The sequence below is a fragment of the Myotis nattereri genome, assembly GCF_964212035.1.
Source record: "Myotis nattereri genome assembly, chromosome: 8".
Lineage (NCBI taxonomy): Eukaryota > Metazoa > Chordata > Mammalia > Chiroptera > Vespertilionidae > Myotis > Myotis nattereri.
The window spans coordinates 17,584,859-17,599,985 of record NC_138083.1 but is presented as its reverse complement, the minus strand read 5'-3'; the positions used below and the strand labels follow the sequence as shown (position 1 = coordinate 17,599,985).

General features: G+C 45.6%; 1 protein-coding gene across 1 annotated transcript in view; it reads left to right on the top strand.

Moving 5' to 3' along the window:
• Window positions 1–15,127, top strand: part of SLC24A3 (solute carrier family 24 member 3) — a gene marked incomplete at its 5' end in the record, with an annotated part of 473,546 nt that overhangs the window by 401,721 nt on the left and 56,698 nt on the right. The window contains one exon of the mRNA XM_081097217.1: window positions 10,567–10,641. Within this exon, the coding sequence (XP_080953343.1) occupies window positions 10,567–10,641 (75 nt within the window). The remainder of the gene's footprint in view (window positions 1–10,566; window positions 10,642–15,127) is intronic.

Sequence of the window (15,127 nt, the reverse complement as noted above, 5' to 3'; positions counted from 1 at the left end):
ACAGACCCTGCCTGTGGCCCACTTGTGACCACTCACCCTTACCATTTCAGTTCCAACTGGCCTGACCTCCAATTGCCAGAACCTGCGTTTCTCTGCCTGAGGGTTCTCATTAGTCACTGCCCCTGGGACAGCAAGTGCCAGGGAATTAAAACTCCAGGTGCAGCCCTCAACCAATGAGTGGGAGCGGGTGGGTAAATACCTCAGCTCCGCCCTAGCCGGTTTGGCTCAGTGGATAGAGCGTTAGCTCTATCGTATGTACTTACGATATATGCATTTTTCTGAGTATATGTAGTCCTTCAACTCTAATAACCCTACTTATTAGATTTTGGACTGAAGGGCCCCAGGTTCGATTCTGGTCAAGGGCACATGCCTGGGTTGTAGGCTCAATCCCCAGTAGGGGGCATGCAAGAGGCAGCCAATCAATGATTCTCTCTCATTATTGATATTTCTATCTCTCTCTCTTCCCCGCTCCTCCCGCTTCTTCTCTGAAACCAATAAAAATACATTTTAAAAAATACCCCAGCTTCCCCTCCAGTTAAGTGAGACAAAGAGAGTTGCATGTTCTACGTGATCTCCCAGAGCTCCCCACCAAGATTGCACCCCAGTTACCCTGCTGTAACTTACTTAATGTTCCTGCCTCACTTCCCCCACCCCCTAACAATGTTTCCTATGACCTCCCAAATAAGCCATGTGCCTCAGGCTCAGTTTCTAGAGGAGTCCAAGCTAGCATATCCGGTTACTTGAATTTATCCTAAATACCTTACATTTACTCACCAGACTCATACCCAGGGCGGGTACCTAGTGCTGCTCAATGCAGTGCTGGGTGCTGGGTGCTGGGTGCTGGGTGCTGGGTGCTGGTGCAGCAATGCCTGCCAGTGAAAGTAGACCGTCCTCCCAGAGTGAGTGGTGGAGTCCCCAGGAGCATGGCAGGCCACAGTATAGCGTTTCTTCCCTAAGGCAGAGCTGACCCCCTGTGACATGTACGAGGACTCTGAGCTACCGAATTGTGAAGACCTCGCAGGCGATGTTTACATTTAGCATGAAAACGACAGCACATAACGTTTTGGAAGATGGAGAAGGCACTCTGAGTCCCGGGCACTCCGGGCCATTACGAGCGTCTGTGGTTGTTGTTCAGCACAATCAATGAAGAGCAGTCAAGGGATCAACATCTGTACGTCTGCACTGTCCCGATGGGGCCTCGGTTTTATTTAAGTATCTCTCCAGCAGCAGCTTGTTCACTTGTCACTTGTTTTCTTCACATAAAACGAGAACTCAAAATGTGATTTCTTCGAAAAATAAAATTACAAACATGAACTCATTTGCATGTTTGTGAAGATTAATAAGCAGAAGTTCATCGTGTTTTGCAAAAGCATGTGGTGGTCTTTTTACGTGGCCTGACTATTACTCTGCATTTCTGACAGTAAACATCTAGAAAGCAGGAGCCATTGTATTTTAGAGAATTTTCCCAGGATCGGAGGATTTAAAAGGTGTCCTTGAATAAAGAGCAGACAGTAGTGCCAAGACTTCCCCGTCGGAGGAGAACGCAAGCCAGACCCTACCTGTTCTGAACCCTAGGGCCACTGTGACTCAGGTTCTGGGGGGGCATCCCAGAGCCCCATCCTTGCTACACATGGTGTGGTTTTCTTCCCTGAGATGAGAATTGGCTATGGAAACTGTGTCAGCTCGAAAGCTTGGAACGAAACTTATGTTATGATTTTTCAAATCCCTTTTCCATGAAATCTGTGTGAAATAACATTTCTCTTAGACTATAGCAGTTTACGTTTTCTGTCATGTAACTATTAAAATGTTCTGACTGCTTCAGTGGTTTTTTTTTTAAAAAATGCAAACTGCTTACAATTTTGAGGATATTTGTGCTTTTTAAAATGCCTGCAATGTCAAATTCCATTCTTCACCAAGAAAAATAATCATATATATTATATTGTGTTATATATACACTATAAATCTCCATTTATGGGATTTGGCAAAAGTAGGTTACCGTTGTGAGTATGGGAAACAGAGTTTATTCTTGTATTATTATTATTTATTAATTATTGTATTATTTCTCATACAACTATAAACCTACTTTTGTCCCACTCTATATACTATGTTTGTATATTATCATATTATCATATACTAGAGGCCCGGTGCACAAAATTTGTGCATGGGTAGGGTCCCTAGGTCTGGCCAGCAATCAGGGTCGATCTATGGGGTGACCAGCAGGGTGATCAGGTGGGCCCCTGCTGGCATCCACCTTGGCCAGCCTGGTGCCACCTGCTCACTGTCCCTACCACCCCTAACCCCCTACCCCCGCCGGTTGCCTCCCTCTGCGGGATGACTGGCAGGGCGATGGGGTGTCCCTGCAGGCTGGGGGCAGCCCCTGCATTGAGCGTCTGCCCCCTGGTGGTCAGTGCGCATCATAGCGACTGGTCGTTCTGCCGGTCAGTTGATTTGCATATTAGGCTTTTATTATATAGGATAAATAGCTATACGTAGGTTTGCAATACATATCCACATACAGAAAATATATAGTTTTATCATAAACAATTACTTTCAGCCTCTTAGAAGGAGTCAGAATTCTAAAAGATTATCACTCAACATTAGAATAAAGGAGAATGTTTTCCTCTGTTTGAGAAGTGTGCAGATTTTTTTTTTGTTTGTCTCTTTGTTTTCTTGTTGGATTGTTTTGTGAGGTTTTTTTTGTTTGTTTTTGTTTTTTGCATTGTGCCACACTGAAACTAAATGGAATTATAAGAAGGAAACTGAAGCTGCACATTTCATAGAAAAAAAGTGTGAAATGTACTCCAGAAATAGAAAAGAAATATGAAGATGAAATCCCAGCTGGGAGGGATTCCTAGTGCTAGCGAGGGGAAATCGAGCCTCTGGCTTTAATTTATGGAGGAGTTTGCCAGCAGATGGCCCTTTGTAATCTGCACCGTCTGTATCATTGATGAATGAGGTCAAGGGCAGAATTACTCACTGTTGGTTTTCTCCCAGGTCCCTTCTTTTGGTCTTTTCACCAGCATGGCTTGTCTGTCTTCCTTGCAGCCATTTCACAAAGAGCTGAGGAAGCACCATGTTCTTCTCATCACTGTCCCCCCTGCTCTGGGTTGGGGACACCTGCCAACAGTTGCCAAAGAGCCTCCATGTTGATGCGGAGGTGCGAACATGTTCCTCTCGGCCAATACACATGTTCAGGGTCTGCGTCATAGAGTTGCTAGCCTCCTTCTCGAGATGAAAGACCCTTCGCTGAGAAGCAAAGGGATCCCTTAGCCCCCAAGCAGCAGGATTTTCACGTTTGTGGGGAAAAAACATTCAACTACCAAAGAGTGAGCTATATTGGTGTTGTGTTGGTGTTCTTTTTTAACTAATATGGCTAAACAGAGTAATTTCAGGTTCACTGACTCTCTCTCTCTCTCTCTCTCTCTCTCTCTCTCTCTCTCTCTCTCTCTCTTAGGATATGTCCATACCATAATCATATCTGTATCTATGGTCCTATGGCAACTATTCTGCTTTGGTTGCTTGCCCTAAGTTTCTTTAAAGCAGTATATTTTTTAAAGGAAGCTGTGGTTACTGCTTTTTTTGTCTCTCACCTTCAATTCTTTCCTCCTTTGGCTACTGTCTCCAACACAGCTGCCTAATAGCTTGAAGTCATGGAGAAAAGAACATCTCCAGGAAGCCCTCACAAATGGGTGTCTGCTTTTCATCCTTGTCCTCAGTGGGCACTGTAGCCTAATATATGTGAACAGGGGCTTGAGACTCAAACTTCCTGAATTCAGATCCCAGCCCCTCCCCGCTATTAGTTGTAGGATCTTGGTCAACTCCCTCAACTTGGCCAAACCCCTATTGCTGGCCAATGAGGGAAGCAGTGCCCACCTTATTAGGTTGCTGTAGGATTGAATAAGATAATCCTTCTGAATCCCCTTACTTTTAAAAACGTGTCAGATATGTTTTCTGGTTGTGGACAAATAAAGCAACAGGGGATGCATGCAGGGCTGCCTGTGTGGAGTGAATGGGGTGCTGCTGTGTGCCTCTGGGTCTGCACCACTCAGAGATGGCGCAGAACTAAGCAAAGTGCAGCTACGTGCATATATGAGGCTGCCCTGCTGGATCAGAAGGGCAAGGAAATGGAAGCCACCAGGCTGCCTACCCAGAACCCACTTCTTCAGACCAGGTAACACACCAGGCACTGCAAGCACCCACTCCAACTACAAGCAACCTGCCAAAACCATCCAACACAGTACACAGAGACAATGTTTTCAAGATTGGGAGAAATAGCTATTCTATCTAACTCATATGAACAAACACAAAAAGTCAAACAACATGGGGAAACAAAATAATATGCCCCAAATGAAGGAATAAGAAAAAACTCTGGAGAAAAACCCTAATGAAATGGAAAATAATTTTCCTAATAAAGAATTGAATAAAAAACAGCCATAAGAATGCTCAACAAACTTGAGAGTAGAATAGAGGAACTCAGAAAGTACTTTACCAAAGAGATGTAAAGTGTAATAAAGAACCAATCAGATGAAGAATACAATAACTGAAATAAAGAATACATTAGAAGGAATAGACAGCAGTTTAGTTAATGCAGAAGAGCGAATTGGAGACCTGGAAGACAGAAGAGTAGAAGACACAAGAGCAAAATGAAAAAATAATTTTTTAAAATGAGGATAGTATAAGAAATCTCAACATCAAGTGCCCTGACATTCCTATAAACTCAGATTATAAGAATTCCAGGAGAGAAAGAGAGAGAGAGAGAGAGAGAGAGAGAGAGAGAGAGAGAGAGAGAGAGAGAGAGAGAAAGGGACAGAAAGAATATTTGAAGAAATAACAGCTGAAAAGTTTCCTAATCTGGGGAAGGAAATAAGCATCCAGGTACATTTCAGGTAACACAAAGAGTTCCAAACAAGATTAACCCAAAGAGACCCACACCAAGAATATTGTAATTAAAATAGCAAAAAATAAAGATAAAGAGACAATCCTAAAGGCATTCAGAATGAAACAACAAGTCACATATAAGGGAAACCCCATAAGGCTCTCAGCTGATTTCTCAGAATCAACTTCACAGAACAGAAGGGAATGGCAGGAAATAGTTAAAGGGCTGAAAGAAAGGAATTTACAACTTAAGATACTATATCCAGCAAGGTTAAACTCAGATTTGAGGAGAGAGAAAGATTTTCCAAAACAAGCAAAAATACAAGGAGTGCACAACCACTAAGCCAGCCTTTAACAAGAAATGTTAAAGGGTCTTTTTATGCAGAAAAAAAAAGGTCCATAATCAGAAATTAAAAAAAGTACAGGAGAGAAATATTTTTCACTGTGGCAAGTGCTGGTCACAGAAAGGTAAGGTAGAAGTGGATATGAGGTCATGGTCATAGCCCTTACTATAGAGACCACAGAATCATCAACGCTTTAACCAAAGGACTTGTATGCATGCATATGGGCATAACCAATGGACACAGACAAGAGGGGGGTGGGCTGAGGGCATGTGCTGGGTGTGGGTGTGGCCAAGGAGAGGTCAATGGGGGGGAAAAGGAGACTTATGTAATATTTTAAACAACAAAGAATTTAAATTAAAAAACAAACAAAACCAATGCTCTCTAGAGCAGTGATTTGTTGTTGTTGTTGTTTGTTAATCCTCACCCGAGGGTATTTTTTCCATTGATTTTTAGAGAGTGGAAGGGAGGGAGGGGGAGAGAGAGAAACATTGATGTGAGAGAGACACATTAATTGGTTGCCTCCCACATGCAGGAAATAAACCTACAACCCAAGTACATGCCCTTGTCCAGGAATTGAACCCGCAACTTTTCCGTATGTGGGCCAACATAGAGCAATGATTTTCAAGAATTTTTAAAACATGCAATATCTGATTATTTAGTCAGGGACACTGACCTTTTTTCCCTAACCATTCCCTTGCCAGCCTAATGGAATTCTCAGATATTCCATTAAACACAGCCATCTTCCAGCCCCCCCCCCCCCCACTTAAAAAATGGCTACAGCCAACATAATAATAGCCATCCAGTGTGAATGAATCAAAATTATACCTATTTTTTTTACATATAGGCAAAAAGGATAATGTATTTGTTGGCGTGCCTCGGAATTTTAGTAATTAGTTTATGTGTGCCATGAGATGAAAAAGGTTGAAAATTGCTGCTCTGGACTGTGTAAAGAAATTCTTCTCTGGTTTTACTGTCTTACTTGTCCTCTAGTTTATTGGTTCTATAGAGAAAATAATTGGTATTGCTAAGTGTGGGTTCTGAATCTGGAACTGATATTTGATGACATTGAAAGCTATTCTGTTTATAAAGAGATAAACTATTTCACTGTGCATCCAGACTTCACATCTTAGACCTAGTGCAAAGTGTTATTTCTTTACGCACTAAATCTAAGTGGATAACTTGTATCATACTTTCTTTCTATTTTAGTTTTTATTTTTATTAAAGTTATATATGCACAGAGTTTAAGGAGGCAATCAGATCTAGAAGGCTTATTCAGAAACACAGCCATCTTCCAGCCCCCCAGCACCAATTTCCCACTCTTCTGAGGCGAATATTTCTCATTAGATTGGTTGTTCCTGCTACTTGCTCAATATCTCTAAATAACTTTCTTTGACGGAAATTACTTGATTTTGTAGTTTCAGACATTCTCCAGTGAACTCACAGTATGGAAGAGAAGGATTTAGGTCTATTTTAGCCCCACCTGCCCTTTCTGCCCGTTCCTCCATTCTCCCCAACTAGTAATATCATAAATTTGGTTAGACAGTAGTCTATGCTTAGTTTACTATGACTCTGTGACCATTATTTATGGCTGAGCCATTAATACTTAATAATTCATCTTCCTTTCCTGCCCAAGTCTGTTTTCCCTGTGGTTTATAATTACCTTTTTTGTTATTCATTTGTTGCTTAGTTTTCTATGTTCTGTTCCCAGAGCCCTCTAGCATCCTTTCCATGGGTTCAGAATTCTCAGATATTCCATTAATTTTGTGCTTTCAGCCTCATTACTTCTGAGTCTTCTGACCTCTAATCTGGCTAGGTTATTTTCTAAGCCTGATAGAAAAGTTTAATTTTGGAATCTCATTTTTTCTGTTTTTTAGGATCTTCCTTCACTATTCTGAAGTTTTTCCTCAAGTATTATTATAGACTAGAGGCCCGGTGCACAAAATTCATGCATGGGTGTGTGTGTGTGTCCCTCAGCCCAGCCTGCACCCTCTCCAATCTGGGACCCCACCGGGATCGGGCCTAAACAGGCAGTCAGACATCCCTCTCACAATCCAGGACTGCTAGCTCCCAACCACTCGCCCGCCTGCCAGCCTGATCACCCCCTAACCACTCCCCTGCCAGCCTGATCAACACCTAACTGCTCCCCTGCCAGCCCGATTGCCCCTAACTGCCCTCCCCTACAGGCCTAACAACACCTAACTGCTCCCCTGCCAGCCTGATCGCCCCAACTGCCCTCCCCTGCTGGCCCAGTCACCCCTAACTTCCCTCCCTTGATGGCCTGGTCCCCTTCAACTGCCCTCCCCTGCTGGCCCAGTCACCCCTAACTTCCCTCCCTTGATGGCCTGGTCCCCTTCAACTGCCCTCCCCTGCTGGCCATCTTGTGTTCACATAGGGGCAGCCATCTTGTGTGTTGGAGTGATGGTCAATTTGCATATTACCTTTTTATTATATCGGATTCTTATTAGCTGGTATGATGAGTTATTGTAACATATTTTTATGTAACAAGTGGTTTACTCCCTTATTTTAGTGGAGCACATCTTCCAGTAGCTTTTTGAGAAGGGATGCATGAAAAGTAAAGTTTTTGAGATAAGCTCTTTTTATTTTTTAATCTTCTCTCACTTTTAATGAACAATTGGTTGGACATAGACTTCCAGTGCTTCCAGTGCTTTTGTTCAGAAATAAAAAGCCATTCTGGTTTTGACCCTTTGTATATAATCCTCTCTCTCTCTCTCTCTCTCTCTCTCTCTCTCTCTCTCTCTCTCTGTTCCTAGAACCTTTCTGTGCCCCCATATTCTGAAATTACTGATGACATGCCTTGGTGTACAACTTTTTTACCGATTGAGCTGGACACTCAGAGGGCCCTCTTCTTACTCAGAAAATGCACATCCTTAACTCCTGGAAATTTCCCTTGAATTATTTGTTTGATTATTTCCATTTCTCTGTTTTCTGGAACTCCTGCTCTGCAAATGCTGGGAATCCTGTTTTCTGTTAAGGTGTGGAGTGTGCAGCCACTCGTCTGCTTGCAGTGGTGGAGGAAGTCTGGGTACTAGGTTCTTGAGCAGTCTTTCAGTTACCCTGTTTTATTGCTCACCTTCATCCACACATCTAGAGCTTTGCCCACTTCCAGCTGAAGGACTATTGGTTCTTCTATTTTTAAATTTCCAAAATTTTGTTGCTCTAATCAGCTCTTCTGTTCTTTTTCTTGCAGGTTTGTGTCTTTTTTTTTTTCTAAAAAAAATCCCGTTACTATTATCTTACTATGATATAATGAGAAACAGCAAAAGTAATATGTGTCCAACCTGCCATTTTAAACTAAAAGCCCAAGTGATTTTTTTAAAGAAATTCAGAATTGACCAGCCAGTGTGGCTCAGTGGTTGAGTGTTGACCTATGAACGGTCCAATTCCTGGTCAGGGCACATGCCCGGGTTGTGGGCTCAGTCTCCTGTGTGAGGTATGCAGGAGGCAGCCGATCAATGATTCTCTCTCATCATTAATGATTCTCTCTCTCTCTCTCTCTCTCTCTCTCTCTCTCTCTCTCTCTTTCTCTCTCTCTCTCTTTCCCTTTCTCTCTGAAATCAATAAAAATATTTTTAAAGAAATTCAGAATTTATACTTGCTACATGTTTTAACTCCATGTGTCTAATTTTAATGAGTTGAGTGAATATTCACAATCTTTTGTGACCTACTGGGAAGTGAACACTGTAGTCCAGTTTAATCCATTCTGTGGCTGGTGAATGAGGACCATAGGTTCTAAGAGTTGACAATATAAGGAGAGAATATAAAAGGGTAAAAAAAAAATGCTTTATATTTGTTCTAAAGTGATTTTTGTAGCACCCGTCCTCTTCTTGACAACCCCATCATCTGTAATTTAGATCCGCAAATATGAAACCTAACAAGGTAAAATTAGCAACAGAAAATATCTAAGCGTTCGTATAACACATGGAAAAACGTGTTAATGGAAAGAGACGGGACTCATTATTCATTTATGGTTCTATTTAAGTCATAGCTCTCATGTTATTTGAATCCAGAAAGCCTTCTCGGGTTTGACGTTGCTGGTCTTTTCCTTATAGACTGACACAGCAGCCAGGGAGAGGAAAGGCATCAAAGGTTGCCTTGTCCCTGAAACCCCTTTTTCCCATTGTCTTTGGTACAGCATGTGCCTGTCATTGGTCCAGCTGAGTGTTGGCATTTGCTTTGTCCTTTTTCACTTACCAGGCCAAGCTCAAAGACAGCCAGCTATATCCTGTGGCCAAGGGGTAGCTGACACTTTTCTAGGGAGGCGGGAGGAAGTTGTAACATCCCAGGAAGTCATGGCATTATGGAATCTCCCCAATTCCTTTGTGAGGGTCTGAGAGCATAGACCTACATGCAAAGCAAAAAAAAATAATAATAGTAGGTATTCCTCAAAAAGAGATATTGAAGAACATATCAAGGAGACATGATTTTTCCTTCAGAATAAAAGTCTGACCCTGGCACCCCTGACTCCCTCCCCTCCCCATTCTCTTCTCTGTGCAGTGCCCAGCCCTGGCTCCTTCACTCTCCTTTGTCATACCCAGGGGCCTCCTTCTCCTGAAGGAAGTCTGGACACAGCTGCCTGTCGGCATCGGCTCAGCAGAGCCATGGTATCTTTAAAGGGACACTTCCCAACTGCCTAAGGACCACATTTTCTCCAGATCAATATGCAAATTGATCTTTCAAACTTCTGACTAAACCAGGGGTCAAATGCCAACGAGGCTAGGCATATAATAGAGATGAGAATAGAGTGCCAGGAGAGGAGTGTCCATCGGGCTTGCCCATGTCCCTTCTGAAGGACAGCTTTGGGTCTTCATTCCACACAGGAGCTCAGGCTGTGGCAGATGTTAGAGTGTTGACAAAGGACATGGGATAAGATTGCTGATCCCATCGCCTTATGGGACATTAGCGATGCTAGGGCTGACCGGCTCCTGGGAAACACGGGACTCCTCTGACAGGTGGCTGTGCACCAAAGGTCCCCCTCAGTCTTCCTGAACCCTCCTCAGACTGCCCTGCCGCCTGCAATGCATCCACCCAACCTTCCCATCTCCTTTACACGTCAGACCCGAGCCATGTTGGGTGGCACTCCCAGCTTGCCTGACTGCTTCCCCATTTTCACGGGCTGATCCCCTAATAAAATTGGGGCGGGTGTAATCCCATCTTGGCGTGTGCTTTCCAGAAGGTCCAGACTGATACACCTAACGATCTTCATTAAATTCATATTGACTCGCAGATTGACTGGTCGAGGACAGGAGAGAGAAATACTAGCCAAGTTTTCTCCTTTGCACAGTTGGTTGTCCTGCTTCTTACTGTCTTTCCCCCGCTTTTCCTTCAGGTTGTGGCTCTGTCCTCCTGGTGCCTGCTGAGGGATTCGATTTACTACACGCTGTCTGTGGTTGCACTCATCGTGGTAAGTGTGTGGGGGACACCTCGCCTGAATTCCCTTACATTGAGCTCCCGACCACCCTTCCTACCACTCAGGGTTATGTGCGGCTCCTCTGCATGGAGTGTGTTTGAGGTGCCTGGTGATAGACGAGCGAATGGATGTCTATGCCTGGAGACGGTCTTTCTCTCTTCCAGCTACTTTGATCAGCCAGCACCTCTCACCTGATAGTTGGAGCTCAGAATAGGAGTGTCACCTGTGGTTATCAGGTTGCATGAGAGCCCCTGCTGTTTTTCTGTGATCCCCTGATGTTCCCGCTCACTTTCCTCACTGGCTCCTCTGTAACTCCCTTCATCGCCAGCGTCCCTGGATCTGGGCCTTACTTCTCCCTCTCACTCAGTACGCACTCCCAGGACTGCCCTGCTCTTCCCACAGCGCCCGTCGCCATTAACACCTTTGTGCGGACACCCCTACCCTGTGCTCTTAACAGTGGCAAATCCCTGAAATTTAGTCATGGATAAGCAAACTCTCTACTACACATCTTCATCCGCCAAACTCAACATGTCTCTAAACTGACGACAATTTTCCAAGACCGGCCCTCTTCCTATGTCTTGGACCCCATTCCTATCCTGCCACCCACCCTGGGAATGATTAAACTCACCTTTCCCCCACCTGCCACTATGCTCATTTGGCTTACTTGTCCTGTGGATCTTCATCTTGCAAAAATCTCCCCAGTGTGTTCTCCTTAACCCATCAGTTGAGGCTTTTTACATCTCTGCCTGAGCAGATCATCCCAGGTCGGTGTTGCAATGAGTAGTATTGCTGCCCCCCTCCTCTTACCGCTCCCCGCAATCCTTCCCAAGTGCTATCTTCACAAAGAACACCTGGGAATGAGCCCCTTGTTTCAATGCTCAGTGGCTCTATGTCTGCTGCGGGGACAAACCAAACTCCTCAGCGTGGCAACCATGCTGTCCCAGAGAAGGCTGGCAAGCCAGAAAGAATTGAAATGGGAGTTGGGAGATCTAACTTCTAATTCTGGTCCCCACCCCTCCCCGCCCTTACCAGCTCCAGTGTCCCCGGAGAAATCAATCTCTCCGGGTCACAGTTTTCTTACCTACGGATCACAGTGAAGGTCTTGGGTTAGAGCCAGTCCCCTCATTCCAGGGCCATTGATAATGGGGAGCGTGAGGCCCACCTGAAGGAGAGCTCACGTGGGACCTGAAGACGCTGTTGAGCCCCTGGGTAGGAGACCTAAGGACACACTTGACTCTGAGTTCTTGTTCTCAATTATAACCCATGGAAAAGGTATGAGCACCCCAATTCTAGAAGACTCTTCTGCTCCCCGAGCCCAGACCTGTCTGACACTCCCCGCAGAGGTGCAGGAACCGCGCTGATCACGTGCGCTGTGCTCTTCCGCCTTGGGGTATTTTAGGATATTTCTGAAAGTTACTTTTTTAAAGAGGCATGGTTAGGGGGTGGTGTAAGGTATGCAGCTTTCTACGATTGCTGAATTCCAGAAAGAGATGACCACGCTCAGAAAGACAAGGTGATGAGACCAACAGCCCCGGCCAACGTGGCCAGGAGCACAGACCTGGCAATGTCCGCTCCCCAAAGCAAGTGCTGGCCTCAGCTCCGTTCTCAGTTTTCAGCATTGGCACCTCCTGGTCTGCGTGTGAAATAACTTGTGTTCTGTACAATTCATCCTGACACGTCCGAGATGAAACAGAAGTACTTGTTGCTAATGATGTGTTAAGTGAGGAAGTAAAGCCGTTTTGCGGCTTCAGGCTGCAGGTGCCATTCGCTGGAGCGGGGTCTCTGGGCCCCCATGTACGGGGGGGGGGGGGGGGACGAATGGCAGAGCTGAGCAGACACTCAGGCTGCCCGCAGCTCTGCACCCCCCTCATGGCAACAACGTGCAAAAGCAAGCACTTCCTGGCAGTTCCCTGAAGGTGAACTGTGTTTAAAGACCAGATGTCAAGAGTTCTGTGTTTTGAGGAAAATTGCATTTCTCCCTGTTAGGAAGAAATGGGGAAAGGCAAGTTCGGGTCCTCAGGGCTTGGGCTTGGTTCCTGGTACTTTAACTGGCGCTCCTCCAGCTTCAGTGTGCCCCGGACATGCCCAGCGTGCTTACTCAGAATGCACAACCGGAGGTTTTAATCCAGCGGTTCTGGGGCAGGACCCAGGAATTTGCACTTTACCCGGGACCCTCTCCCCATCCCCAGGTGATTCTGCTGCTAGCACCACACTGCCCTTTGAGAAACTGAACTTCAGATGCCATTGGGCACCATTTCCTCCAGAGACCTGGCTAGCCTGATAGCTGGCTGTTGCATGGCCATGAGCATTTCTAGAGTAAACTTTGAGATTCTCAAAAGCAAGTCATAGTGGCCGCTTGGCTGGGAATTTCTGACTGCTGCCCGTCCCCGGGGTCATTATCACATGAAACGTAAAACCATCACGAAGGGTGGAAGTCTCAGACCCAGAAGGCAGTGCTTAGTGGCACTTGGCAATGGAGGTTTCTCAGAACCCCCAGGTCTGTCCCACGCCCAGCGCTGTGCTGCTGCTGCTCGCGCATGGTCTGTCTCTTTGTCAAGGTTTCCTGGCCTCCTCTTTCTGTGTTCCCCTCATGTCATGGTGACAAAATCACTTTCCTTCTGGCCTTCCTTATATAATACTAAGCTTCTCTGCAGGACCCTGCCGTGGGCATTTGAAATTCCTGTATTTAAAAGCCTTTCCTTCTATCCACAAATAATTACCAATCACCTGAACAATTTATTTTAACAATTAGGGTTCCCCTACCCCTTCTGCCCCTTTTTATGGTTCTGAACTGTTCAGAAGACTGGACTGCCGGTCCCCTGAGGTGATACAATGAAGAGTGAGTTTACCCAGAGGGCAAGTCTGCACTAAATGAGACCAGATGCCACTTTTATCTATGTCCCTGGGGGCAGTCCTTCAGGCCCAGCAGAGGATCCAAAAAGCGGGAAAGATAACTTCTCCAGGGATGCTCATGGCCACTGGGCCAGGAGGGTGCTAATGGAGTCAGTGCTACCTGAATCCTGAAACAGCTACAATGGAAATCGGTGCAGATGGACCCAGCCAAGAAAAAAAACCATGAGAGTACGGCAAATGCGTGCATTCTGAAACCAGCAGAGCTTAACAGCTCACTTTGAGACGAGGGACTCAGTTCACTTAGGTAGCTGCTCTGCGCTGTTTTCTGGTGTGCTCACTGTTGGTTTTTAGGGAGAGAGGGAAGAAATTAAGAAGATGGTATTGCCTAAGGCAGTTATCATTTCACAAATGGACAGTGCCTGCCTCAGAGCCTTTCCCCTTTAGCCCTGATGACGTTCTCTGCAGGGAAGCTTCCGGCCCTGGAGAAGCAGGATGTGGCCGGGAGGGTGGCCCATAACTGTGGTCTCTAGAAGAGAAGTCTCACCTTTCAGACCTGGGAGTGCTCTGGGCTCTTTGGAGTATGTCCCTTCATGCATCTACCCAATAAATAGTCTCCTCGTCCTCAGGGACCCTCCTACTGCTTCTCTCCCTCCCCCATAACTCCCCACTTGGACTTTCACCACAGACAGCTCCAGCCCCCACTCCTATCCTTGCTCCAGATTCCAGCAGGCCCCGCAGTCTCTCTTATTGAAATGTTACTGTAATTTACATAATCATGCAATTTACATAAATGCAAATGATTCATTATATCCTTGGTCTAACAGCTGCCCTAAAAGGAATACTTTATTTTTACCCTTCATCTCTGCTTTGAGACTGGGGACGTGGGCCTCAACAGAAGGGAAACCTCCCTGGAGTCGATAGGCCTCAGACAGCTTCAGGATAACTTGGACGGGGTCACGGATCCAGACTGGGGAGTGCTGTCTCCCTGGAGAAGGGCCAGGTGAGCCATTAGCACCAGTTGGGAGGCCATCAGGGCGACCGGAGCAAGATACAGCACCGCAGTGAGGCTCATTTGAGGTGACACTGCTCTCTCTCTCTCTCTCTCTCTCTCTCTCTCTCTCTCCCCCTCCCCCCCCCCAGAGGGCTCATTGCAATCTCCCCTCTAGAGGGGATTCTGTGGGGACAAAGAGAGATGACTCAAGTGACTGCCAGAGGTGGCCTAGCAGCACAGTCCAGCATGGCAGCCACTAGGCATGTGGCTATGAGCTCTCAAAATGCTGCTGGTGAGACCACAGGCCTAACATGTTGATTTAATTCATTTACATTTGTGTCGCCATAGGTGACTAGTGCCCATCATCCTGGAGAGCAGTGGTTAGAGAGCAAATTCTCCCATAGAAAATAGACCTACATTGTCACAGCATCTGTAAGTGTTAACAAGCATAGCCTCCATGCTTAATACAGGATTGAGAGCTCTGTTAGGTCTGTTGACGATTTCCCAGTTCAATACTCCTGACAATACAAGCTGGCGACTACAGGAGTCCCATTTCAGAGATGGCAAAACTGAGGCTCCAGAAATTCAGGCATTTGCCAAAAGGTCAGGTTTACCAGAGCAGGTGTCTAAGATCAT